The 26,413-nt window shown below is 41.3% G+C and overlaps 1 protein-coding gene across 4 annotated transcripts; it reads left to right on the top strand.

Annotated features, from left to right (window-relative positions):
• Positions 1-522: 522 nt before the first annotated feature.
• On the top strand, positions 523-26,102 carry si:ch211-106e7.2 (uncharacterized). Of its 4 annotated transcripts, none has more exons than XM_031833195.1 (4): positions 523-1,440; positions 16,010-20,796; positions 22,301-22,369; positions 25,050-26,102. In XM_031833195.1, exons 2-4 carry the CDS (start codon positions 16,035-16,037, stop codon positions 25,175-25,177), a joined length of 4,959 nt encoding a protein of 1,652 aa, XP_031689055.1. In that variant the 5' UTR covers positions 523-1,440; positions 16,010-16,034; the 3' UTR covers positions 25,178-26,102. The 4 variants fall into 4 exon arrangements, with proteins under 4 accessions (XP_031689055.1, XP_020347980.1, XP_020347981.1 ...); XM_020492391.2 differs by having other exon boundaries at positions 527-815; positions 25,047-26,102; XM_020492392.2 differs by having other exon boundaries at positions 527-1,440; positions 25,047-26,102.
• The last annotated feature ends 311 nt before the right edge of the window (positions 26,103-26,413 follow it).

Here is a 26,413-nt window from a genome sequence, read left to right as displayed (position 1 = left end):
AGTTCAATAAAAAGGACAGTTCAGTGCGTAGACCAACTTTGTGATGGTTCTCAATGGAGATTATTTGAGATGAGATCTCACCATGTTCATTGTATTTATGAAACCTGCACCCATACAGTGTATACAGTACCATTACCCCCTACTGGCCTTGCTTGGTATTGCTGGTTGTAAATACAAATACCTGCAAACATACTGGACTGATAAGGAACACTGCTATAACTATTATTATTAGTAGTATTATAATGATTTAAACAATTTAATAAGTTGGGACAACCCTTCATTTAACTACTGTACCTATCAATTATCCAGTAGTAGTAATTATGGTTCCTCAATAAACATTTAACATATTACAACGTAGGCTATGTGTTACAGCACTACTTTTGGTGTCACCCTCAGGAATTGCTCTAGAGAAAATGTAATGTAATTGTCCCCTCCAAAGTTGATATCAGATTTTCACCTCTGAAGCCACACCCACCAAATGGGAACAAAAGTACCAAGAACGTTTTGGGGGAAACGTGTGGTTCAGTATAAACAGTTCCGCAACGTAGCAAACGTTCAAGCGAATTGAACGCACCTCAGAAAAAAGTTACCGTAGCAAACGTAGTTGTCGTGGTTGATGAAACTGGAGTCAAAGGAGCAATTTGAGGATTACGGGTTTTAACAGACAATGTGTTTTTAGGATAGGATCATCTGTAAATGCCTTTTCAGAAAAAGTTACCGTAGAAAACGTAGTTGGTGTGGCTGCTGAAGCTGGAGTCAAAGGAGCAATTTGAGGATTACGGGTTTTAACGGACTAGGTGTCTTTAGAATAATCTGTAAATACATTTTCTAAAATATAATTTTAGGTCTATCTCTTACTAACATGAAGTAAATAGTTATCTGTCCATGCTGGACAGCAGATAACTCAAACTGTAGGCTAATATTTTCTGACTAAAGCAAGGCAATTCTGTAAGGCAGTGTTTATTTGACCGACTGAAAAGGAAGAAAGTAGGCTATATTAGGCTAAATGATCCTGCCTATGATATTGTGATTTATTAATACATTTTCGAATTCCAAAGCGCATAGCAACTCAGACTAGCATGATGCACACGTGACCCAGGGTGGTCCATAGTAGCTGACTAAACTCAACCCATCGTGAAGGAAGTTTCTGATTAACTCCAACCGAGTCGAGCAGAGAACAGGCTTTGTGGAATTAATCTCCGACTAAATAGATTCGTTCAAGGTCAATACTTAAAAAAAAGATTTAGTTCAGAAACGCATACCTTGAATCTCAGACGACAGGCCTAGGTCTCTAAATACTTATTGAGCATGCGCATTTTCGCTTTGTTGCCATCTTCGAGATACATAAATGAGCATGCAGTCAATGGTATTAACTTTTGAAAACGTATAGATTTCAGCAAACAAAGGCACGCATCTACAGAGGACAAACATAGGTACACGGTAAGCGTTTTATAATGTACATTAAAGTAGGCTATAGACCTTGGGTGAATGGAGTAGTCGCGCCCTTACAAAACATATTGTAGTTTTGAAACTGCAGTATAACAAAAGTTATACTGCACTATAACTGCAGTTACACTGCAAAATTACAACTGCGAAAAAAACGTTGTTTTGGACGAAGTATTTGCAGCATACTGTAGTTATATTGCACGCTGACTGCGATCTTTTTTTGTAAGGGCGTAACGTTAGCTGAACTCCACGAAGCCTGGGGCCTCATTTATCATTAACAGTGCTTACATTTTTGACGAAATTCTGACGTAAATGGAGATTTTAGGATTTGTGTGCGCCACAAATTATGGGGATTTAGAAAACGGTCACACACAACATAGCCTAGTATGTTTTCATTGATAAAACAGTGCCATATTATATTTGTGCTTTGTGAACGAGCGCTAAAACCTGTGGAAGTTACATAGAACAAAGACATGTATACATTAGACCACGAGAGGAAAAGGCGACATGTACATGTATTTGCTAGAAAGGGCAGCATACCAAAGATTAGATAAGTGGACATACTAATGATGGAGGGACACACAGTCTATTTAGTCGTAATAAGGGCAACATACCAAAGAGCACACCGAGCTAAAAGTCCATAGGAAGCTATACATATATTATTTTTAGGACAATGAAGGGTCCTGCCACCATTATAAGCTAACTGAAAGCAGATATGGGCGTGAAGAAACAGGACACTTACATTAAAAGATAATGGTGGCAGATGGACTGGGAGAAGTAAATTCATTTGCATGTGGGATGAACTCATATGCTGTATGTGTATAAATACAGAGCCAGTGTTTAAGGAAGTTGGTTGTTCCGCGGACTGATATTTTTTATTGAAAGCCTTTATTGAATTCACAAGTTCTTGTAAGTGTTATATTTGTAAAGACGATTTTCCAACACAAACCCTGCCGTGAAAACGCCTTAGTTCACATTTTATGGTAAAAAAAACACCCTAATTTGGAGATGTTGGACCATGAAAGTTCCTTAAAGAAAGCACAATGACAAATTTCGGCAGAGGTGTGTGTGTAGAACGTTTCAGTGGTTTTTCCAAAATTGTTTTTCAATATTTTTTTATCTGTGAATGATTGGTTTCATTTCCTGGTTTCGATATATGCGCAGAAATTTAGAGGTACTACATATAATATTTTAGCATTGTAGTTCAAAAAAAAAATTTCTTTAATATATCTACAGTAGTAGAGGAATAATAGTGTTTAAAGACATTTTCCCCCCAAATAATGCATTTTAATGTTGCAGCCTTATTTGTGAGCCGCCCGCTAACCGATTGTTGGAGACTTATCTCCCTCACCAACTTCAAACATCAGCTATCTGAGCAGCTAACCGATCGCTGCAGCTGTACATAGTCTATTGGTAAATAGCCCACCCTTTTTCATCTACCTCATCCCCATACTGTTTTTATTTATTTACTTTTCTGCTCTTTTGCACACCAATATCTCTACCTGTACATGACCATCTGATCATTCATCACTCCAGTGCTAATCTGCAAAATTGTAATTATTTGCCTACCTCCTCATGCCTTTTGCACACATTGTATATAGACTCCCCCCTTTGTTTTCTACTGTGTTATTGACTTGTTAATTGTTTACTCCATGTGTAACTCTTTGTTGTCTGCTCACACTGCTATGCTTTATCTTGGCCAGGTCGCAGTTATAAATGAGAACTTGTTCTCAACTAGCCTACCTGGTTAAATAAAGGTGAAATAAAAAATAAAAGTGCCACAGCTACATGCTGTGCCTATAGGGGATTTTCCTATAGGTTATGTATCTTAGAGTACTAAGCAGAATCAATATAGGCTTTACCGTATGTGTGTGTCTGGGTCATTAGGCTAAGGGAAGGGTCATTAGGCATTTTTTTGTATCATTGCTATGGTTACTCCACCAGTAGAATCTATGCTCGGAAGTCTGTGCCATTAAGAGGAGGGATATCCAAGTTAAGATGGGTGTAAACAAGGTAGAAGCAAGACGAAGGGATAAGCCAGCAGCATACCACCTTGCATCCTACTGCTGGCTTGCTTCTGAAGCTAAGCAGGGTTGGTCCTGGTCGGTCCCTAGATGGGAGACCAGATGCTGCTGGAAGTGGTGTTGAAGGGCTAGTAGTAGGCACTCTTTCCTCGGGTCAAAAAAATATATATCCCAATTTCGGCTTGTTGCTTTGTAATAAAGTCTATTTGAATTCACAAGTTCCAGTATCTGAAAAATATTATTGGACCAATATTTCTACTACATGACACAATTTGTTAGGATGTGATACTTCTACAAATCACTCAGCTCCAGTCAATTTGACAATCGATTTTCTGGCCACAAATATAACATGTAGCACCTTTTTTAAATGGGCTATGATGTTGAACACCTAATATTGTACCGCAATACTGTAGCCTACCCATACTGTCAAGGCTACCAATCTATTTACCTTTGAGAATGCTTGGCTATTGAATGAGTGATTTGATAAATGCTAGCCTACTATTTGTTGTGGGGTGGGAATAATTTATACCACTTATGTCAGAAAAGGAGAGATGTCCTGCAATAAGATTATTTAGGCCTATAAAAGTTAAGGAAACATATTAGACGACATGCTGCTATCTCCTTACCAATGGCAAATGCACTGTTTTATCATTAGGCCTACGTTTTTATTAGCCTACCATTATTAGAATTCTTGTGCATCAAACACCTCCCATTTCTCCAAATGAACAATATGCCTATATCAAATCAAAGTTTATTTGTCACGTGTACCGAATACAACAGGTGTAGTAGACCTTACAGTGAAATGCTTACTTACTGGCCCTAACCAACAGTGCAATTTAAGTAAAAAATGGGTATTAGGTGAACAATAAGTAAGGAACTAAAAAAACAACAGTAAAAAGACAGTGAATAATAACAGTAGTGAGGCTATATACAGGCACCGGTAAATCGGACTAATTGAGGCAGTATGTACATGAAGGTATGGTTAATGTGACTATGCATATATAATAAACAGAGTAGCAGTAGTGTAAAGAAGGGTGGGGGGCACAATACAAATAGTCCTGGTAGCCATTTGATTACCTGTTCAGGAGTCTTATGGCTTGGGGCAAAAAAAATTAAGTGTTTCCTGAGAGGGAATAGGCTTTGTCGTGTGCCCTCTCCACAACTGACTTGGTGTGTTTGGACCATGTTTCTTTTTTGGTGATGTGAACACCAAGTAATTTGAAGCTCTCAACCTGTTCCACTACAGCCCCGGCGATGAGAATGGGGGCATGCTGTGTCCTCCTTTTCCTGTAGTCCACAATCATCTCCTTAGTCTTGGTTACGTTGAGGGATAGGTTTTTAGTCTGGCACCACCTGGCCAGGTCTTAGCCTATAGGGAGGAGGTCGTCTCGTCATTGTCGGTGATCAGGCCTACCACTGTCTATATATTTGCAATACAGTTAATCAACCTTCTATACTGAACAAAAATATAAACGCAACAATTTCAAAGATTTTGCTGAGTTACAGTTCATATAAGGAAATCAGCCAATTGTAATAACCTTAAACGTTAGCTTTTTTCATGGCACATATTGCACTTTTGCTTTCTTCTCCAACACTTTGTTTTTGCATTATTTAAACCAAATTGAACATGTTTCATTATTTATTTGAGGCTAAATTGATTTAGTGTATTATATTAAGTTAAAATAAGTGTTCATTCAGTTTTGTTGTAATTGTCATTATTACAAGTAAATACATTTTAAAAAATCGGCCAATTAATCGGTATCGGCTTTATTTGGTCCTCCAGTAATCGTTATCGGCGTTAAAATCATAACTGGTCAACCTCTAATTAGGAGCATAGGTTTGTTTTACTTTAGCACCATTAGACATGCATGTGCCTTGGGAGTCTGTTTATTTTTGGACCATTGCTATGGTTACGCCACCAATAGAATCTATGCCCTAATGTCTGTGCCAATAAGAAAATAGAAACCAAGCTGAAGTGAGTGCAAGGCAAAAAGATAATGGTGGCTAAATGCCAGAGTCATTAACATAAAGAGGAGTTACTATGTGTGTGACGTAAGGATAAACTGTATAGAAAGTGTGTGCCGAGGCTGGAAAGTTGGTTGATCCATGAACCAGCTCGGCTTGTTACTTTGTAATAAATTCTATTTGTATTCACAAGTTCCGGTATCTGAGAAATGAAATAAAGCAAATATTTCTACAACACGTTGTAACTGACTAAAGTGGGCAAATGCCGTTGGCATGCTGGAGAAGTGTGTTCTTCATGAATGAATCCCGGTTTCAACTCTACTTGGCAGATGACAGTGTGTATGACTTTGTGGTGCGACCGGTTTGCGAACAGTGGTTGGGTTATGGATTGGACAGGTATAACCTACAGACAACGAACACAAGTGCATTTTATTGATGGCAATTTGAATGCACAGAGATACCGTGACAAGATCCCGAGGCCCATTGTCGTGCCATTCATCAGCTGCTATCACCTCATGTTTCAGAATGATAAATGTCGCAAGGATCTGTAAACAATTCCTGGAAGCTGAAAATGTCATAGTTCTTCCATGGCCTACATACTCATCAGACATGTCTCCCATTGAGCCTGTTTGGGGTGCTCTGGATCAATGTGTACGACAGTGTGTTGCAGTTCCCACCAATATTTCCGGACAACATTCCACAGGCCACGATCAACAGCCTGGTCAACTCTTATGCAAAGGATATGTATGTGTCGTGCTGCATGAGGCAAATGGGGGTCACCAGATAGTGACTGGTTTTCAGATCCAGATTCTCAGGCACCGCCTCGCGTGTATGTCCTGGATGGCTGTGAGCTCCTCCCAGTGATGTGCTGGACAGTCGGCACCACCCTGTATAGGGCTTCCAGTTGAGGGTTGTGTACTTGCCATACCAGACGGTTTTACAACCAGTCCATGCACCATGCTCTCGATGGTGCAACTGTAAAAGTTCCTATGGGCCATGCCACATTTTTTCAGCCTCTTGAGGGAGAAGAGGCACTGCCATGCCTTCTTTACGGCTGTGCTGGCGTGAGAAGACCATGTTAAGTCCTAAGTTGTATGGACACAAGGAACTTGAAGCTCTTGACCCTCCACTGCGGCCCCGTGGATGGGGATGTGCACCCGCCCCTGTTTCCACGATTGGCACCTTGGTCTTACCTGTCGTTGAGGGAGAGGCTGTTGTCCTTGCACCACACTGCCAGGTCTCTGACCTCATCGCTGTTGGTGATCAGGCCTACCACCGTCGTGTCATCAGCAAACTTGTTGGAGCGGTGAGTGGAAACAGTCATGGGTGAACAGGGAGTACAGGGGGCTAAGCACACACCCCTTGGGGGGGCCCAATGTTGAGGGTCAGCATGGCAGAGTTGTTGCCTACTCTTACTATCTGGCTTGTCAGAAAGTCCAGTTGCAGAGGGAGGTGTTGCAATGTATGTGGATCTATCTGTTGGGTCGGTATGCAAATTGGAGTGGGTACAGGGTGTCTGGGATGATAAGAGTTCTGTGTCATGACCAGCCTTTCAAACCACTTCATTATTACAGATTTGAGTGCTACAAGGCGGTAGTCATTGTGGTAGGATGCCTTAAAGTTTTTGGGAACCGGAATGATGGTTGTCAGCTTGAAACATGGCATTACAGACTGGGACAAGGAGTGGTTGAAAATGTCTGTGAAGACGCCTGACAGCTGGTCTGCATATGCCCTGAGGACACGCCCTGGAACACCGTCCGGACTTTCTCACCGAGGCTGATGTGAGATCACCCTAACCTTGTGCGTAATTCTCCTAACCTTGTGCGTAAGTTGACCTAGTTTCCCCTGCTAGTCAAAACCGTCAGACCTGCCCTGAAAGCAGTGAGTATCCACTAATAGTACAGTGTAGCCTAGCTGATGTGACTCACGTGGCACACAGTAAAGAGAGAGCTGTCTGGACAGTAGTTGTAAATGGGTATCTTTCCAGAGTTGGCGCACCTGATTCAACTTGTCTACTAATTATCAAGCCCTTGACTACTTGAATCAGGAGATCTTAAGGTAACTGCCAAAATAAAGGAAACACCGGAGTAATTGAGAGACAAAGTATATTGAAAGCAGATGCTTCCACACAGGTGTGGTTCCTGACTTAATTAAGCAATTAATATGCTTAGGGTCATTTATAACAATTCCCAGTTGCCCATTATTTTGGCCACCATGGCTAGAAGAGATCTGTGACTTTGAAAGAGGGGTCTGAAAGGAGCATAGTGGGCTTAAGGGGTGTGTGTGGCTGCATTTACACAGGGAGCCCAATTCTGATATTTCTCCACCAATTGGTCTTTGGACGAGTCATATCAGATCTTTTCACAGCAGATATTTTTCCGAGCTGATCTGATTGGTAAAAAGACCAATAATATATATATATTTTTTAAAGTTCAGAATTGGGCAGCCTGTGTCTGTAACCAGAGCTGCATTCCAAACACTTAAAATACACACCTTATTCCCTCAGCCCTCAAATTAAGTAGACACTTCTGATGACGTATCATGATGCCTGACTAGTGTACACTTGCAGGGTGAGGGAGGAAGGAATTATTTTTAAATGGACCGCAATTGCCCGGAAAGTCATCAGTCGTGCATCCCACAATGATTCTGTTTTCAACAACCGGTAGCTTGTGGGTGCTGTATATGCGCTACAGTAAATTATGATTGCATGTCTACTTATATTAGCTATATAATTATTAATGTATGGCTACTGTATGATAGCTAGCAAAAGAATTCGCTAACTTACGTTAGATTGCCTAGCTGGAACTTCTGAAGAACTCAACAGCCTTGGTTTCTCAAATGACTGTCTCGCCTGGTTCACCAACTACTTTGCAGACAGAGTTCAGTGTGTCGAATCGGAGGGCCTATCGTCTGGACCTCTGGCAGTCTCTATGGGGGTACCACATGGTTCAATTCTCGGACCGACTTTTCTCTGTATATCAATGATGTCGCTCTTGCTGCGGGTGATTCCCTGATCCACCTCAACGCAGACAACACCATTCTGTATACATCTGGCCCTTCTTTGGACACTGTGTTAACTAACCTCCAGATGAGCTTCAATGCCATACAACTCTCCTTCCGTGGCCTCCAACTGCTCTTAATAAACACTAGTAAAACCAAATACATGCTTTTCAACCGTTCGATGCCCGCACCCGCCCGCCTGACCAGCATCACTACTCTGGACGGTTCTGACTTCGAATATGTGGACGACTACAAATACTTAGGTGTCTGGTTAGACTGTAAACTCTCCTTCCAGACTCATATTAAACATCTCCAATCCAAAATTAAATCTAGAATCGTCTTCCTATTTCGCAACAAAGCCTCCTTCACTCACGCCGCCAAACACACCCTCGTAAAACTGACTATCCTACCGATCCTTGACTTAGGCGATGTCATTTACAAAATAACCTCCAACACTCTACTCAGACTACATCCAATTTGCTATCACAGTGCCATCTGTTTAGTCACCAAAGCCCCATATACCACCCACCACTGCGACATGTATGCTCTAGTCGGCTGGCCCTCGCTACATATTCGTCGTCAGACCCACTGGCTCCAGGTCATCTATACGTCTATGCTAGGTAAAGCTCCGCCTTATCTCGGCTCACTAGTCACGATAACAACACCCACCCGTAACACGCACTCCAACAAGTATATCTCACTGGTCATCCCCAAAGCCAACTCCTACTTTGGCCGCCTTTCCTTCCAGTTCTCTGCTGCCAATGACTGGAATGAATTGCAAAAATCGCTGAGGCTGGAGACTTATATTTCCCCCATTAACTTTAAACATCAGCTATCAGAGCAGCTTACCGTTCGCTGCAGCTGTACATAGCCCATCTGTAAATAGCCCATCCGATCTACTTACCTCATCCCCATATTGTTTTTATTTACCTTTCTGCTCTTTTGCATACCGGTATTTCTACTCTTTATTTATTTTTATTTATTTATTGGTGGTTTTCCACCACCATCAACAAAACATCAAATGATGGAATTTCTTGTGGAAAAATGGTGTCACATCCCCCCCAATAGAGTTCTAAACACCTGTAGAACCTGTCCCAAGGTGCATTGAAGCTGTTCTGATGCCCTATTATACACTGTTAGCGTTTCCTTTATTTTTGCAGTTACCTGTAGTTCATGGCTACAACCAAACGTTGACATTTCTGGGGTCTCCCAGGAGAGGTTTGAAAACCGCTGACCTATGACAGCTAGCCTAAGTTTATTAGATATGAGGGACTGATCTGATAACACACCTTGAATGACTGAGTAGGCTTACATGCACACTAATTTTGGCAATAAACAGATTATGCAATAGTCATAAATACCTTACTCGGCTTAAATTCAAAATCGAAGTAGGCGTACGCCGATTAAAAACACCTGGTTTTCTTAGCAATCATTCTAATCATTAGGAAATGTAAACTAGGGATGTTAATGGTTAATCAGTTAGCTGCCGAAAAATACATTTGACCGGTCACGCTTATCGTTTTATGGGTTGTTGGTGTTCAAATACTGGAGAGTTGAGACCAAATCATGGACGCTGGACAGAGTGGATTTCAGTTGTAACAAAATGGCAGTGGTGTGAGTGTTCGTGTTCGTGCGATGAAATGTCTGTATGTCAAGGAGTCGTGAGATAAGGGGAACTGAAACTGGCAGTTTATGGCTGGGGCTAGGGTGCTTCCTGTTTTGACAGGGGTGCGTGCAATGACTTGAGTCAGGCGTATTAGTTTGGCGCTCTATAACTATTTGTGCGGTTAGCATCCTGGTGACAATGGGGAACCATGTTTTGCGCAACAGCAGTCTTGTGTCTCAGTTGGAGTGTGTTGTGCAGGCTTTAATCCTATGGTCACAAGCAGGCTCTAAAGCAGCCTGAGGGCACTAAGGCATAATTGTGTGGAATTACATTTGTGCATGTGTATTTTCGTTATTTGTCACATGTGCGCAGCATACAGAGCCTAGTTTGAGGAGTGGAATAGCCTACCACCTGTCAGACAGCAATAGAGTATCTCCTCAAAAAGTATGTAGGCTACTGGAGTGAAGCCTGCTTTTGTAATCCGTCATTGCACAACAAATAACAATTTGAAATACAATCGTGTGTTAACTTTGGCCACAATAAAACAAAAAAATGCTATTTTTATTCATCTCAGTTTGTAGCGCGCGCCTCTCATTTGCCAATCGGATGCATAGGCTATAGCCTGCCTACTGTTGACTATCAGCGTGTCATCCAGGTAAAATAAGGAATTCCCCAGGGCAGGTGCGATGTTTAGAACTGTGCTAGAGGTGTTACTGCAGACCCGGGTTCATTCCCGGGCTGTGCCACAACCTGCCGTGGCCGGGAGTCCCATATGACGGTGCACAATTGGCCCAGCGTCGTCCGGGTTAGGGGAGGATTTGGCCGGGTGAGCTTTACTTGGCTCATCGTGCCCTAGCGACTCCATCGTGCATGATGACCGTTAACGGTTGACACAACAGTGCTAGGCCTGATCACCGACAACGGCAAGACAGCCTGTAGGGAGGAGTTCAGAGACCTAGCCATGCGGTGCCAGGAAAACAACCTCATTATATACACCTCTTTCATAGTATTTAAACGTTACCGTTTATTGACCGGTTAATGAGGGTCAGTTAGTCTGCAGCAAAATTGACAGACATTTGCATCCCCAATGTAAAGACCTTAATCTGTGTTCCAGTGGTGTATTTGATCTGCGCATGTGCTAGCACCAGCCGAGCGAGCCTCCCTCTAGCGTGATTGAAACAACTGAATTGTATGCGCCTTTGAAGTAGTTTTCACATACAAGCTTTATATGTTCGAATTCAAATGTGCTTCCCAAAAATAACAATTAAGCTCTGATAGAACGTTTATTTTGATTTGCCAATTTTCTGCATTGTAAACAGAATTATAAGGGACATCTTCTTGCAAAGCATGTAAAAGTTTTAAAACGCAATAAAACTCAAACTTTCATTAAATCACACATGTAAGATACTCAATTAAAGCTACACTCGTTGTGAATCCAGCCAACATGTCAGATTTTAAAAATGCTTTTCGGCAAAAGCATGAGAAGCTATTATCTGATAGCATGCACCCCCCCCCTGAACCACCTGAACGAGTTGTAAACAAAAGAATTAGCTTAGCCGGCGCTACACAAAACGCTGAAATAAAATATAAAACATGCATTACCTTTGACGAGCTTCTTTGTTGGCACTCCAATATGTCCCATAAACATCACAATTGGTCCTTAATTCCGTCCATGTATACCCAAAATGTCCACTTATAAAGCAGGTTTGATCCAGAACAAAACAGCTTTCCAAAACACAACGTCACTCCAAAACATTTCAAAAGTTGCCTATAAACTTTGCCAAAATATTTCAAACTACTTTTGTAATACAAAAAAAAATACGTTAATAATCGATCAAATTGTAGACGGGGCAAACTGTATTCGATAGAGAAAAGTAAACAAAACATGCTCCCTTTTCCCTCTTGTGTAACTATCAAAGGTGTAACGTTGTTCCAGGATGTGCATCTTCTTCGTTTCACCAATGATTAACTTCAACCCAATTCCAAAGAATGGTTACATCCTGTGGAAGTCGTTGGAACTGTAAAATGGGCGCGATCTAATTTCCCTTGGCAAAGACAACTGAGGGAACTGTCAGAGGGAAAAACATTTTTTTATTCTGAACAGTTTTTCCTTGGGGTTTTGCCTGTTACATAGGTTCTGTTATAGTCACAAACATGATTGAACCAGTTTTAGAAACTTCAGAGTGTTTTCTATTCACACCTACTAATCATATGCATATAATATATTCCTGGCATGAGTAGCAGGAAGTTGAAATTGTGCACGCTATTTATCAAAAAGTAGAAATGCTGCCCCCTATCTAAGTTAACGAACACCGCTCCTTGGGTTATGTTTACTAGCCATCCTTGCAGGGTGTTGTTAGTTATTGATTTCCATATTACCACTAGATTGCTATTATCGTTCCAGGTATCGTTCCAGTTGGTATTATTCCATTTTTGTTTTAATTTTACCGATGGATATCCCAGACAATCTGTCCTATTTATTGGGGTGCACTGTATTGGTATTCCCCATCTTTTGGTTAAGGCTCTATATGTGGGGATGCTACTCTGGCATCTTTCTTGTTCTATTTCTATGCCTTTTTAATACTTCTCTTTCTTGTTGCTCATGAATAACCCCTAGGCTTAATCCAAATACTATAGCGCTTGGCACTATATTTATGGTGGAAAGAATACTTACCCACCAACACCATCCTACCTTACACTCCCTATGCCTGGTTCTATATTCCCCCAGCCTCATGTTTCCCTGTGGAGACAGAGTAGGAGTACATTAGTTTCTTATTTTTTTTTATAGATGGGGGACCTAGTATGGCCTGTGTCCCTTTGCCTTGATGTAACCTCTCCAGGGTCTTGCATGTCAGTGGTTGTTTTTCTTTTTAATAGGTTTATAAATTGTCTCAGTTTCCCTTGTGGTTCAGGAGGGGCAGTTTCATTTCTACCTCTTCCCTCTCCAGGAACTGCCTTCCTGTCCACCAGCATATGGCAGGAATATACACAGTCCAATTTGGTCTTTGGGTCTTGGGCAATATACAACTGCCACCCCAACTTGACCATGTGCCTCTTCCTTTTGTCTCCTTGCACCGGCTCAGTGTCTTCCACTTCCATGAACCTTGTAACACAAGGCACCATGCTCTGCCGTCCTTGGGTAGGCAGAGGGAGTCTGGAAGTTCATCTAGGAATTTTTGGGTTGCCTGAGAATTTATAGCACAGCCTTTGATTTTTGGTTGGGGTCTGAGCAGATTATTTGTTGTGATAGTAAACGTAATAAAATGGTGCACCGATAGTCCAGGATTATGAGGACAAACATTAAGATCCACAACATTTATTCCACGGGACAAAACTAGGTCCAGAGTATGACTGGCAGTGAGTAGGTCCGGAGACATGTTGGACAAAACCCACTGAGTCGATGATGGCTCTGAAAGTGGGTGGGTCTGTGGAGTTTTCCATGTGACTATCTGCCATGACCATAAGGTCTGATAGGTACTCAGTGAGGAATAATGTATATGGCCCAGGAGGCCTGTAAACAGTAGATATAAAAAAGTAACTCAGTAAGTTGCATAGATTTCATGACTAGAAGCTCAAAAGATGAAAACGTATTTTTTTGTAAATTGAAATGTTCAATCGTAAATGTTAGCAACACCTCTGCCTTTGTGGTATGCACGGGGAATATGGTCACTAGTGTAATCAGGAGGTGAGGCCTCATTTAACACAGTAAATTCATCAGGCTTAAACCATGTTTCAGTCAGGCCAATCACATCAAGATTATGATCCGTGATTAGTTCGTTGACTATAACTGCCTTGGAAGTGAGGGATCTAACATTAAGTAGCCCTATTTTGAGATGTGAGGTATCTCAAACTCTTTAAAAAATGTCAGGAATGGAGGAGGTCTTTATTCTAGTGAGATTGCAAAGGCGAACACCGCCATGTTTAGTTTTGCCCAAACTAGATCAAGGCACAGACCCGGTCTCAATGGGGATAGCTGAGCTGACTACACTGACTGTGCTAGTGGCAGGCTCCACTAAGCTGGCAGGCTGGCTATCACATTGTAGAGCTGGTGGAGTTAGAGCCCTGTCTATGTTCATAGATAAGATGAGAGGACCCCTCCAGTTAGGATGGAGTCTGTCACTCCTCAACAGGCCAGGCTTGGTCCTGTTTGTGGGTCAGTCCCAGAAAGAGGGCCAATTATCTACCAATTCTATCTTTTGGGAGGGGCAGATCGCCCTGGCCCCCCTCCCAGATGAAAATATTCCTATTCATGAAAATCACAAGTGAAATATATTGGAACACAGCTTAGCCTTTTGTTAATCACCCTGTCATCTCAGATTTTCAAAATATGCTTTACAGCCAACGCTAGACAAGCATTTGTGTAAGTTTATCATAGCCTAGCATGGCATTATGCCTTGCTAGCAGCAGGCAACCTTGTCACAGAAATCAGAAAAGCAATCAAATTAAATCGTTTACCTTTTGAACTTCGGATGTTTTCAATCACGAGACTCCCAGGTAGACAGCCAAAGTTCATTTTTTCCCAAAATATTATTTTTGTAGGCGAAATAGCTCCGTTTGTTCTTCACGTTTGGCTGAGAAATCGCCCGGAAATTGCGATCACCACAACGCCGAAAAATATTCAAAATTAGCTCCATTGTATCGACAGAAACATGGCAAACGTTGTTTAGAATCCATCCTCAAGGTGTTTTTCTAATATCTATTCGATAATAGATCCGGCGGGACAATTTGTTTTTCACTAGGACCAATTGGAATAATGGCTACCTCTGTATTTTACGCGAGAATCTCTCTCGGAGCCACCATGTGACCACTTACGCAATGTGGCTGCCTACGGCTATTCTTCAACAGAAATGCGTAAACTACGTCACAATGCTGTAGACACCTTGGGGAATACGTAGAAAGCTTAAGCTCGTTGATGGTACATTCACAGCTGACTAGGGAGTCATTGGATGGAACGCAGCGCTTTCAAAACCTGGGGCACTTCCGGATTGGATTTTTCTCAGGTTTTCGCCTGCAACATCAGTTCTGTTATATTCACAGACAATATCTTTACAGGTTTGGAAACGTTAGTGTTTTCTATCCAAAGCTGTCAATTATATGCATATTCTAGCATCTTTTCCTGACAAAATATCCTGTTTAAAACGGGAATGTTTTTTTCCTCTCAAAAAAAGAAAATACTGCCCCCTAACACCAAGAGGTTCATCTTAATATACAGAACCAAAATTGTCTGACCTGAAACCGACACTTTCTGTACTTACACTTTTTGCTAAAATAATGCACACAAGCGCCAACAACCTAACACATACTAATGAGCTAATTTATACAATAAAAAGGTGCGCAAGTCATACAGTTTCCATCATAGGAAACAATACGGCACAGATTGAAAATGTACCGTAAATAAAGAAAATTAAGCTGTGATAAATCCATCTCCTGTGACAAACTCATGTTTTATGAGAGACATGACATAGTCATGAGAATGTAGTGATGAATGTATCATTAAGTCAATGTATAACCTTGAGTTCAAGAGAGGGTTCAATTTATAGTAGCCGTTTTATCTTGACGTGACCGCTTGTACTTCTACTGGACTCAAGTCTCCTCCTTTACCTTGAGTACATCTGATGATTTTTGTCTTCAGTTCCCATCAGTGCATTCTCACAGGGAGTAAACCAATGTACCGTTCCAGACCCCTCAACCTCGGATGTGTGTATGAGTTTATCTGTTGCTTACCCTAATTCATGGGTGTAGTGCTGATGCAATGTGCCCACATCTTGGGTGTCTCCAGTCGAGCGACTCACCTCCGTTTAGATTAGTGGTGAAAAAATAGCAGCTAGCCTACCGATCACTTCTATGCTTTCAAAGAATATGATGGCTTTCAGGCACAAGATTGCCGTACCCTAAATTTTTACTATTGGATTCAAGCTATATTTGTTACTGTGTGTTTTGTTGGGCTAATCCTGTTTTTTCATTTCAGAAATGGTTACGTTCTGCCATACCACATGGCAGAAGGCGAGACTGAGAAGCCAAGGAGAATGCAGACCTCTACCTGGCCCCAAAGTGGACCGGATCGATCAGTCACTGGACAATCCTCAAGTCCTCAAGTCACCAGTGGTCAGCTGAGTGGGAATCCGAGCACCTCTTCTCATCAATATGGGATGGTCAGACCATCAGTGGCGTATACACTAGGTAGGGAAGTTGGACCAGTGGTCCCATATACTCAAGGTGGTGAATGCTTACCACACAGCAGTCAAGTAACCCGTGTAGGTTACTTGAGTGGACAGACCCAGAATCAACAGGCACCCACAAAAGAGCAGACCCTAATGGCCACTAGTCCCCTTTTGACATCACTCTTGACTAACAATGCAGCTGCACAATCAACTGGTGTTACATCACAAAGTGGATACCATCACACCCTGCCTGGAAGGGTTAACGATGCTTTTCAAACCACTTTCCAGCAGGTACATAGGTCTTTGGGTGTTAATGGTAACAATTCACAGAGGTTGGTACAGGATGGTCAGGGTGCAACCATTCACTGCCCCTCTGATATTAATGCATCACTGAATACAAATTGTATTTATCTCCAAAGCCCAGCAAGTGGCAGTCAGCAGCTGGTACTTGGCAGACAAGAGGGGACCTCCAGTGGTACCTCTGCTGCTCTTGCAATGGGTAGGAGTCCCAATCATGTGAATCATCAATGGACTGTGGTGAGTGGAAAGGATTCAATTAGGATGGCGGTTCAAGGTCTTCATCAGGGATATCCACAAACACCAAACTCTTTGCAAATTGCACAGGAGACAAGTATTGTGCCATCAAGGACATCTCCACGGTCTCCCACAGCATATAAACAACTGTATTTGATTCTAAATCAAAACAATAACAGGACTGAGATGAACAGGGTTCAACATGGCACACCTGTCCAAACTGACCCATCAAACCACAGTCAAATGTATCCCTTCCAACCTCTCACGGACAGCAACAACCAGGTCAATCTACCAAATGCTACAGTGGGGCAGTCAATGCCAATGCATAACATTAGCCAGAATCCTCAATACAATGTTATGCATAACCCTTCTCTTAATAATTTTCAAAGATATCACCCTGCAGGCCTTACCAACCCACCACAACAGAACAGACTTGTGTCAAATTGTGCAAATATGAACAGTCAGGCAGGGGCCATTAAAAATAATGCACACCATTCCCCATATCCTAGGCCCCATATCGAAGGCGTATCCAACCTACATTACAAGGCAGACGTTCTGGTGTCCAACACTGGACCATCTTCATCTGTGCCAAACAATAGTATACAGTCTTCAGTCGAGCACACCCGTGAGTCCGCTCCTCCACCATACCCAGGCCAGCACTCACATGGACCCGTGCTGAACAAGACGGGACATGTGGTTGGGGCAGGAGCACATTCTCTGCAATACATACCAAACCAAGGCTCAGCCCATACCCTACATTACAAGCCAAAAAACACCTCCGTTCTGATATCCAACACTGGACCATCTTCATCTGTGCTAAACCATGGTATGCAGTTTTCAGGCCAGCAAAACTGTGAGTCTGTGCCACCGTCATACCCCATAAGACAGGGCTATTACGTAACGGTAACAGAGGACAAAAGTGGAAATGGATTTAGAGCAGAAAAGGTTATTTTGATAGGAGATAAACCTAATGAAAGTGCTCTGGTACGGCAAGGATCATCTGCAAGTAATGCCCCCTCTGTTCCTACGGTGCAGAAGGCCATCGCCGTTGTACAACCACTATCGCAGTGTATGCAGACAAACACATCTCTCAACGTGGCTGATAGAATGCCCTTGACTACCCAAGGTATGTCGTTCTCAACTAGTGGTGAAAATGTGAGCAACCCTGGGGAAGAATCTTGTGACCAGAGTCCATCACAAGCCCAAACAACCCTTACTGTATCTGCTTCTTTGACAAATGAATTTGGACAAAAGGTCCCCAAGGTCAGACCAGAAGCTACATTAGAATTGGGTGCTGGAAGAACAGTGACTCAGGATTCAGAAACTTCAGTTGTTGAACTGGCCAAGACATATTCATATTTTGAGTCTGAACCGTCACTATCGAACTGCTTACATGTAGAGAAAGTGGATTCTCAACCATTATTTAATTTGAAATGTCAAGCCACTCAGAGAAAAGAGTTAGCTGGCACAGAAATGACCACTCATGTGCATGTTAACCAATTGAGTGAGGAAACAAATGAAAAAGGAGTTTCAGATGAGGACATTTTTGAATTGTCCTCAGTTCCTGTAATCAAATGGAGACTTGGTAAATTGAAGGAGTTTGTAGACACTGTGCAACATCCAAAATGCTCTGAGACACTGGTTGAAAGCAAGCTACTAAGCCTATATTGGGATGGAGATGGGCAGAAGCTTATAGATGCTGTAAGATCTGGTATCTTCCAGAATATAATGCGAGAGGTTAGATCTGTGTGTGGCAAAGATATGTCATCACAGTCTGTCATATTTTCACAAGTTAGGCGCAAAAACTGGGCTCAAGTTGAAGAGAAGTGTGTCATTCTTAAACATGATTCTGTTTACCCCGTGGTCCCGGGTCAAGAGTCCTCATGGCTGAATACCAATAAGCAGCTTGATGACATAGACAGGGAGTTTGGATTCCCTTCGTCACTAATATATCACCAACAGACTTTTCGAAGAGGAGATGAACAACCAAAACGGAATTGTACCGAAAATGAAAATTCTGTAGAAAATGAAGACTCTGGCAGTGACATGCAGACTGAGGTGATTCAGACAGAGAGACCAGCACCCTCTGAATCTGATCCTAAAGAAATTCAAGGGTCAAGTTTGGCACACAGCTCTACACACACCCTCTCACCAGTTAAGAAAGAAAGTGAAAACACCATTTTATGTGACCCATTTTCCTCCCTGGAGATCAACGTGCTGACACCAGAAGAGGCTATGCGGTTTTTCAATGGCCAGCTACTGCAAGACAAAGTAGGAGAAGATCAGTTGAAATTGCCAGTGGATGTGGAGCTGAATGAGTTGAAAGACTACTCTGTGGAGGATAAATCATCTGAGAGAGTAGACGTAAAGTTGACGACTGTAAAATATGAAGTGGATGTCCAATCGGAAGATTACTGTTGTCTCTCACGTTGGAAGGCAGTGTTCAGTGGGTCCACCAATTCTGTGTCCTGCAAATGCCAGTACAAGACTGAATTGGGTTTGACAAAGGCCACTGTGAATGCAAAGATGTTTGTCGAGGGAACTTTGGCTGTTGAACCGAGCACAACAAATGCAGAACAAAGGGAAAGCCTGGATTTATGGAAATCAAATGGCACAGCAGAAAGAAAGAGGGAAGGGAATCCTGGTAAAAATGGGAATCCCCAATCAGGGAAATCTACAGGCATTGAATGCCAAACTATTTTCTTGTCTGATAGTGAATCTGAGACTGATCGCCCATACACTAATGGGGCAAAGAGCTTGCCATTGTCAAAACCCCCATCACTGTGCCTGCCCAGCAAGTGCCCAAACATTGTTGAAGTTGAAATTGAAGATGTCTTCTCGAGCTATGAAGACTTTCTCAAAGTATCCACCCCAATGTCTGAGCTAGCGTGGGACAATGTACAGCGAAAGCAGCAAATACCAGGTCCACTCCAGAAACAAATGGAATGTGTACAAGCACTTAGTGTCTCTTTGGAAGAAGGGAACCTTGGGGGTAGTGAAGTCATTCCTACAGTTACCATTCCTACTTCTAATCTGCTACGCCAACCAGCAGAGAAAATCAGTTTTCTAACATCACTCTCCTTGGCACAAAGATGTCACAAGCATCCACCGCCTAAATTAAATTGTAGCTGGAAGGTTAAACAAAAAGGGGTTGGACACAAGAGATGTGTTGAAGGTCCTCATTCTGTCCCAAGAAAGCGAAGGAAAGTAAGGCAAGGTTTGGGTCCCTTCATTCAACTTGTTCCTGAGGTCAACTTGACTGACACAGATGACGATTTCGAGTCCCCCAATAAAAGTGCTTCTAAGTCTTTGGAAGAAGACCGACCTTCAAACAGTCGCAATCTCCAGAAGCCAGCAGAACCTGGAATTGGGACCAAGATTTCAAGGGTCACAACAGTAAGTCTGGCCTTGTTTGGTTCCTCGCCCCAGAGGACAAATGGGACTGTAGTAACTGGCCAACGCAAGGACCATAATTCTTCTCGACCTAGACCTTTTGCAGACAAAGCTCCAGCGCCTCCTTTAACCCTCAGTGTGAATGTCAAGTCCTGGAGGATAGAGCCCTCCGAGACCAGCCCGCCAGTGGAAAGCCCAGTCAGAAAACGGCTCTTCAACGAGTGGGAGAACAGTTTTGTGCCAACAAAGAAGACAAAGTCCAGGGGCAGACCAAGACTACGAAACAGAAGAGGCTTTGCTCCGAAGATTGTTTGTGCTGAAGTTGCCAAAAAGACTGTTACCTTGACCAACACAGATGGTAGTGCATTATCCTCTGAAAGACGAGCCACACCAGAAAGAACTGTAAGGGTCAAGCAGACTTTGCGGCACTTTGAAAGAGAGAGAATCTTAAATGGCCTGAAACTCAGACTTAAGAAATCTAGGATCAAGGCAGTGCCATCCAGCAAACCTGTTACAGTGGAAAAAAGTACAATTAAGATCAGGAGCCCTGCTCTTTTGCCTCTTGAGGAGAACAGTGTTCTGAGGTTCAGTGTGCTGCCAGAGTCGTTCAACTTCAAAGATGGACAAGAACCCATGGACACTCTGACACAGACTGGTTCAATGAAGGGTAAGGAGTACCAAAACAGATATCCTTGCTCTGTCTTACTTAGGGCTGGGCGGTATAGCATATTTGACTGCGTCCCGGTATTGATGCAAGAACCAGTTTGGGTTTGAACTTTACCTTCTAAAACTATATTTCAGTGTTTGGTTTGTTAAATGTGATATGCAACTCTGGCGTGTGAAATGTCGTCTTTAAAAAAAAAAAAAGTACTCTGTTTGCTTCTTGAAAGTCGTCCCTCTCCTCGATGCTGCTTTCTAAGTATTCTGTAATTACACTACTAGTTTGTATCTTAGTCTGCAAACATCTAGTTTGCCTTTTCTTGGCACGTTGGGGCTAAAATAAATCATGTTCGCCACTAATGCTAATCGCTAACTAGTTATCCAAATGTAATCAGTCGGCGCAAACGTAGCTAGCCAATAATGCAGCCTGATTGATACCATTGCTGATGCAGAATGTTTCTAAATCAGAGAGGAATAGACAGGCTGATTGTTTAGCAACACAACCGATGCATGCGTAACAGTGGAGTAAAACATTTGTTTAGTTGTTGACATGTAAACTATATTTCTTCAATGTTTATTGAAAACAAATACATTTGCTCAATGAGCACTTGTCTCTCAAATACATTGTTACAGTTGTTGGTTAGCTAGCTAGTGATTTTTTTGTTTGTTGCCATATTAGCATTGACATGAAATCAGTCAAAACACCTCAAGACATTTGTATCAAGAAAAAGATTATACTAACTGAAACAAGCCCTTTACGATTCCCCACATGACAGTTTCTTGTATTGTTGGTAGATATCTGGCTATCCAGAATCACAACAACTCAGACTTCTGTCCCATTTGAAGCGTGCAGATCTTTTTTGTGACGTCAGCTAACCCATCTTTAGGCGAAGCATGATTTCGAGCTAGCTACATGATGTAAGAGAATACACACATAACGTTGTATAGGGTCCCCTAGGAAACACTGAACAACACGTTCCTATCCTGTCAAAATAATTCCTCCCTGGCTTATTAATTTGTTGTCATGTCAAATAACAATGTATTCAAAGTGATGCCCTCTATATTCCAACTATTGAATTACAATAATCATTATACTTCCACGATTTCAACACTTCGCCAATAAACTACTGTAGGCCTAGATTTTTTTCTCCTTTATCTATCATGCAGCCCTACCGGACAGTGTAAAAATGATACAAAAAGTGCAGGAAATGCAGAACATTATTTTTTTGGTTGAAATTGTTTTATACTGTTCAATCAGAATCTAGAATGCCACATTGAAATCACATAATGTATGTGTTGCCACCCTAGGCTCCTGAATATTTAGAACTTTTATTATTCTAAAACAGAAAATGCTGTCATATCGTCAAAAATGTGAACAATATTGTTATATGAGATGTTGGCCATATCGCCCAGCCCTAGTCTTACTCCAATTATGGTTACTCCAATTACGATTACCTGTAATTAGACATTTATACCTACCCTTTTCACATTGAAACACTTTTTCCCATAAGAAATGGCTGGTGCTGGTGCTGTTGCTGCGACGACTGAGAGTACTAAAACAATAGTCCGGAAATCCCAAGGTAATAGCATGCTCTATCCAACCACATGTTGAAAATGTATGTATTATGGCTTCCTACATTGCATGTCTTTTGTAAGGAAAGTTACAAGTAAGTTTTGTACACTACTGTTCAAAAGTTTGGGATTACTTAGAAATGTCCTTGTTTTTCAAAGAAAAGCACAAAAAATGTGTATTTTAAAATATCAGAAAATTGATCAGAAATACAGTGTAGACATTGTTAATATTGTAAATTACTATTGTAGCTGGAAACGGCTGATTTTTAAATGGAATATCTATATAGGTGTACAGAGGCCCATTATCTGCAACTATCACTCCTGTGTTCCAATGGCACGTTTTGTTAGCCTTTTAAACTATTAGCTAATTGATCATTAGAAAACCCATTTGCAATTATGTTAGCACAAATGAAAACTGTTGTGCTGATTTAACCTCTCTGGGATATGTGGGACGGTGTCCCACCTGGCCAAAAGCCAGGGAAAATGCAGAGCGCCAAATTCAGATAAATTACTATAAAAATTAAACTTTCATTAAATCACACATGCAAGAGAGCAAATTAAAGCTACGCTTGTTGTGAATCCAGCCAGCATGTCAGATTTCAAAAAGGCTTTTCGGCGAAAGCAAACGATGCTATTATCTGAGGATAGCACCTCCGTAAACAAGAGAGAAACCATATTTCAACCCTGCAGGCGCGACACAAGACGCAGAAATAAAAATATAATTCATGCCTTACCTTTGACAAGCATTTTTTGTTTGCACTCCAATATTTGGGGCGGCAGGGTAGCCTAGTGGTTAGAGCATTGGACTAGTAACCGGAAGTTTGCAAGTTCAAATCCCCGAGCTGACATGGTACAAATCTGTCGTTCTGCCCCTAAACAGGCAGTTAACCCACTGTTCCTAGGCCGTCATTGAAAATAAGAATTTGCTCTTAACTGACTTGCCTAGTCAAATAAAGGTAAAATAAATTTAAAAAAATAAAAAATGTCCCATAAACATCACAAATGGTCCTTTTGTTCCATTAATTCCATTGATATATATCTAAAATGTCAATTTATTTGGCGCGTTTGATCCAGAAAAACACCGGTTCCAACTTGCGCAACGTGACTACAAAATATCTCAAAAGATACCTGTAAACTTTGCCAAAACATTTCAAACTACTTTTGTAATACAACTTTAGGTATTTTTTTACGGAAATAATCAATAAAATCGAAGACAGTGTTCAATTCCGGAGTAAAACAAACTGTAGCTAGCTTTCTGGTCACGCGCCTGTATCTAACAGTACACTTCAAGTGACCCTCGTTCAAGATGGCCGTACTTCTTCATTACACAAAAGAATAACCTCAACTAATTTCGAAAATACTGTTGACATCCAGTGGAAGCGATAGGAACTGCAAGAAGGTCCCTTAGAAATCTGGATTCCCAACAAAAATCCATTGAAAAGGGAGTGACCCCAAAAAAATCAAAAACAAATCTGAATGGTTTTTCCTCTGGGTTTCGCCTTCTAAATAAGTTGTGTTATACTCACAGACATGATTTTAGAAACTTCAGAGTGTTTTCTATACAATACTACTAATATTATATTTCTATCCAATACTACTATATTAGCATCTGGGACTGAGCAGGCAGTTTTCTCTGTGCACCTTATTCATCCAAGCTACTCAATACTGCCCTCCTGTCACCATGAAGTTAAATAGTACCCGCAAAACACCAGTCTCAACGTCAACAGTGAAGAAGCAATCCCGGGATGCTGGCCTTCTAGTCAGAGTTGCAAATTTAAAAATAACATACCTCAGACTGGCCAATAAAAGATTAAGATGGGCAAAAGAACACAGACATTGGACAGAGGAACTCTGCCTAGAAGGCCAGCATCCAGGAGTCGCCTCTTCACTGTTGACTTTGAGACAGGTGTTTTGTGGGTATTATTTAATGAAACTGCCAGTTGACGACTTGTGAGGCGTCTTTTTCTCAAACTAGACACTCTAATGTTCTTGTCCACTTGCTCAGTTGTGCACCTGGCCACCCACTACTCTTTCTATTCTGGTTAGAGCCAGTTTGGGCTTCTCGGTGAAGGGAGTAGTACACAGCCTTGTTCCAGATCTTCAGTTTCTTGGCAATTTCACACATGGAATAGCCTTGATTTCTCAGAACAAGAATAGACTGACGAGTTTCCGAAGAAAATGCTTTGTTTCTGGCCATTTTGAGCCTGTAATCGAACCCACAAATGCTGATGCTCCAGATACTCAACTAGTCTAAAGATGGCCAGTTTAATTGCATCTTTAATCAGCACAACAGTTTTCAGCTGTACTAATGATCAATTAGCCTTTTTTAAATGATAAATTTGGATTAGCTAACACAATGTGCCATTGGAACACAGGCGTGTGTGATGGTTGCACATAATGGGCCTCTGTACACCTGTGTAAATAATCAATTGAAAATCAGTTTCCAGCTACAATAGTCATTTACAACATTAACAATGTCTACACTGTATTTCGGATCAATTTGATGTTATTTTAATGCTCAAAATGTGCTTTTCTTTCAAAAACAAGGACATTTATAAGTGACCCCCAACTTTTGAACGGTAGTGTATCTATGCAGTTCCTGATCTCTATTTATTCCTTTCTGTCAAATGTGAGGTGTTTTTTTTGGTTTTATTTATTGTAACAAATGAACTATTACACTCCCAGTAGGTTTATGGTCTGCTGGCCCTCAGAAGAGATATTATCCTCTCACCTCTTCGCCCACTAAAATCCCCAAGTCTTCCTCCACTGCCTTCCAGGAGTTTCAGAGGAAATTCAAGCGGCTATCCCAAGACTAGTTTGTATTGCCTGCAGTTAAGGAATGGAGGAGTGGAGTGAGGACTGTTGACAATCTGATTCTTGTAACTTGTTTCCCATGGAAATATAGTCTGTGTACAATTTCGTTTTGTTTATGATAACCTTTTTCATAACAAAATTGTTATTTTCGAATGCAGAATTTGACCTTATTGTGGTAAGGTTGGGCAGTTCATATGGTTATTTTTTATCGTAGTTATTGTTTATATTCTTAAATGACTGAGCCAATATATCTGACAGTATCCTCCTCTACCTCAGACCTGACGGTCAACATTGCAAGACTTTGTCATTAAAAAACATTAAATGAAGTTTTGTGGCCAATTGGATGGCTATTTTCTTGTCACTGTCATTTCAGACTTTTTAAAAAAAGTTTGGGGTTAACAATATTTTATGCAAACCTCATGTTTATTGTTTGCATGGATCACAGAATTTGGACTATGCTAAATGTACTGCAGTTTATTTGAATTTGTAGGCTACATAATTTCACTTCTTGACTCTTACCTTCTACATTCTCATATCTTATCAATAGTTTCATTCTCAATAGTTATTTTGCTGGAATTCAAACCGATTCCTTTTGTTGACACAGGATGAACAGGACTGTATGGTTCAAGATACTGAGACAGCTTAAAAATGTTGCATTGCAGACCTTTTTGTATTCTGGTTCTGTATTTTAGTATTAAACTTTTATACTTCTTCGTAGTTATAGATTCACATTTGTGACAGACAACTGAGCGTGTGGCAGACAAAAACAATCAACCCTGTCAGGGAACGTGAGTCATTAGTAACCTGGTGCATTGATGTGTATATATTTTTTTGTAAACTTTTTTTTTTTGTACCTAGTGTTATTTCTTTATGTTGATATATTTTGTTATTTGTTTCTAAATAAATATTTTTACATACTTACATTGATATTTATCTCTAGAGCATCCTTCACTTGGATATTCTTGTTGACTTTAGAGTGTACTTGCAGGCTGGGTACATTCTGTTGCCAGAGACAGATGTGTCTATTGGTTAGGTGTGAATGCTAATCCAGAGCAATTAGCACTAGTCTGTGACACTTGGGTGTCAATTGGTAAGGTTCCCAGAGTTGTTCTGGATTCGAAACAAAAGTTGTTCTCACATAAAACCCTTTCAATTTTTTTGATGGCCTCTTTCAAACCACTTTTGTTTACCTCCACCTTTGTTCAGACATTCAGAATGTGGAGGTCGTTGCAGAATGT

This window comes from Oncorhynchus kisutch, linkage group LG10 (genome assembly GCF_002021735.2).
Source record: "Oncorhynchus kisutch isolate 150728-3 linkage group LG10, Okis_V2, whole genome shotgun sequence".
In the NCBI taxonomy this organism is placed as follows: domain Eukaryota; kingdom Metazoa; phylum Chordata; class Actinopteri; order Salmoniformes; family Salmonidae; genus Oncorhynchus; species Oncorhynchus kisutch.
This window is presented reverse-complemented; position numbering and strand designations above follow the sequence as displayed.

Excerpts from the sequence above, each read along its gene's own strand:
- si:ch211-106e7.2 (XM_020492391.2), top strand. The coding sequence starts at position 16,035 with ATGGCAGAAGGCGAGACTGAGAAGCCAAGGAGAATGCAGACCTCTACC. Across the intron at positions 20,797-22,300 it reads ACAGACTGGTTCAATGAAGG|AAATGGCTGGTGCTGGTGCT; the intron begins GTAAGGAGTACC and ends TTTTCCCATAAG. Across the intron at positions 22,370-25,046 it reads AATAGTCCGGAAATCCCAAG|TAGGTTTATGGTCTGCTGGC; the intron begins GTAATAGCATGC and ends TTACACTCCCAG.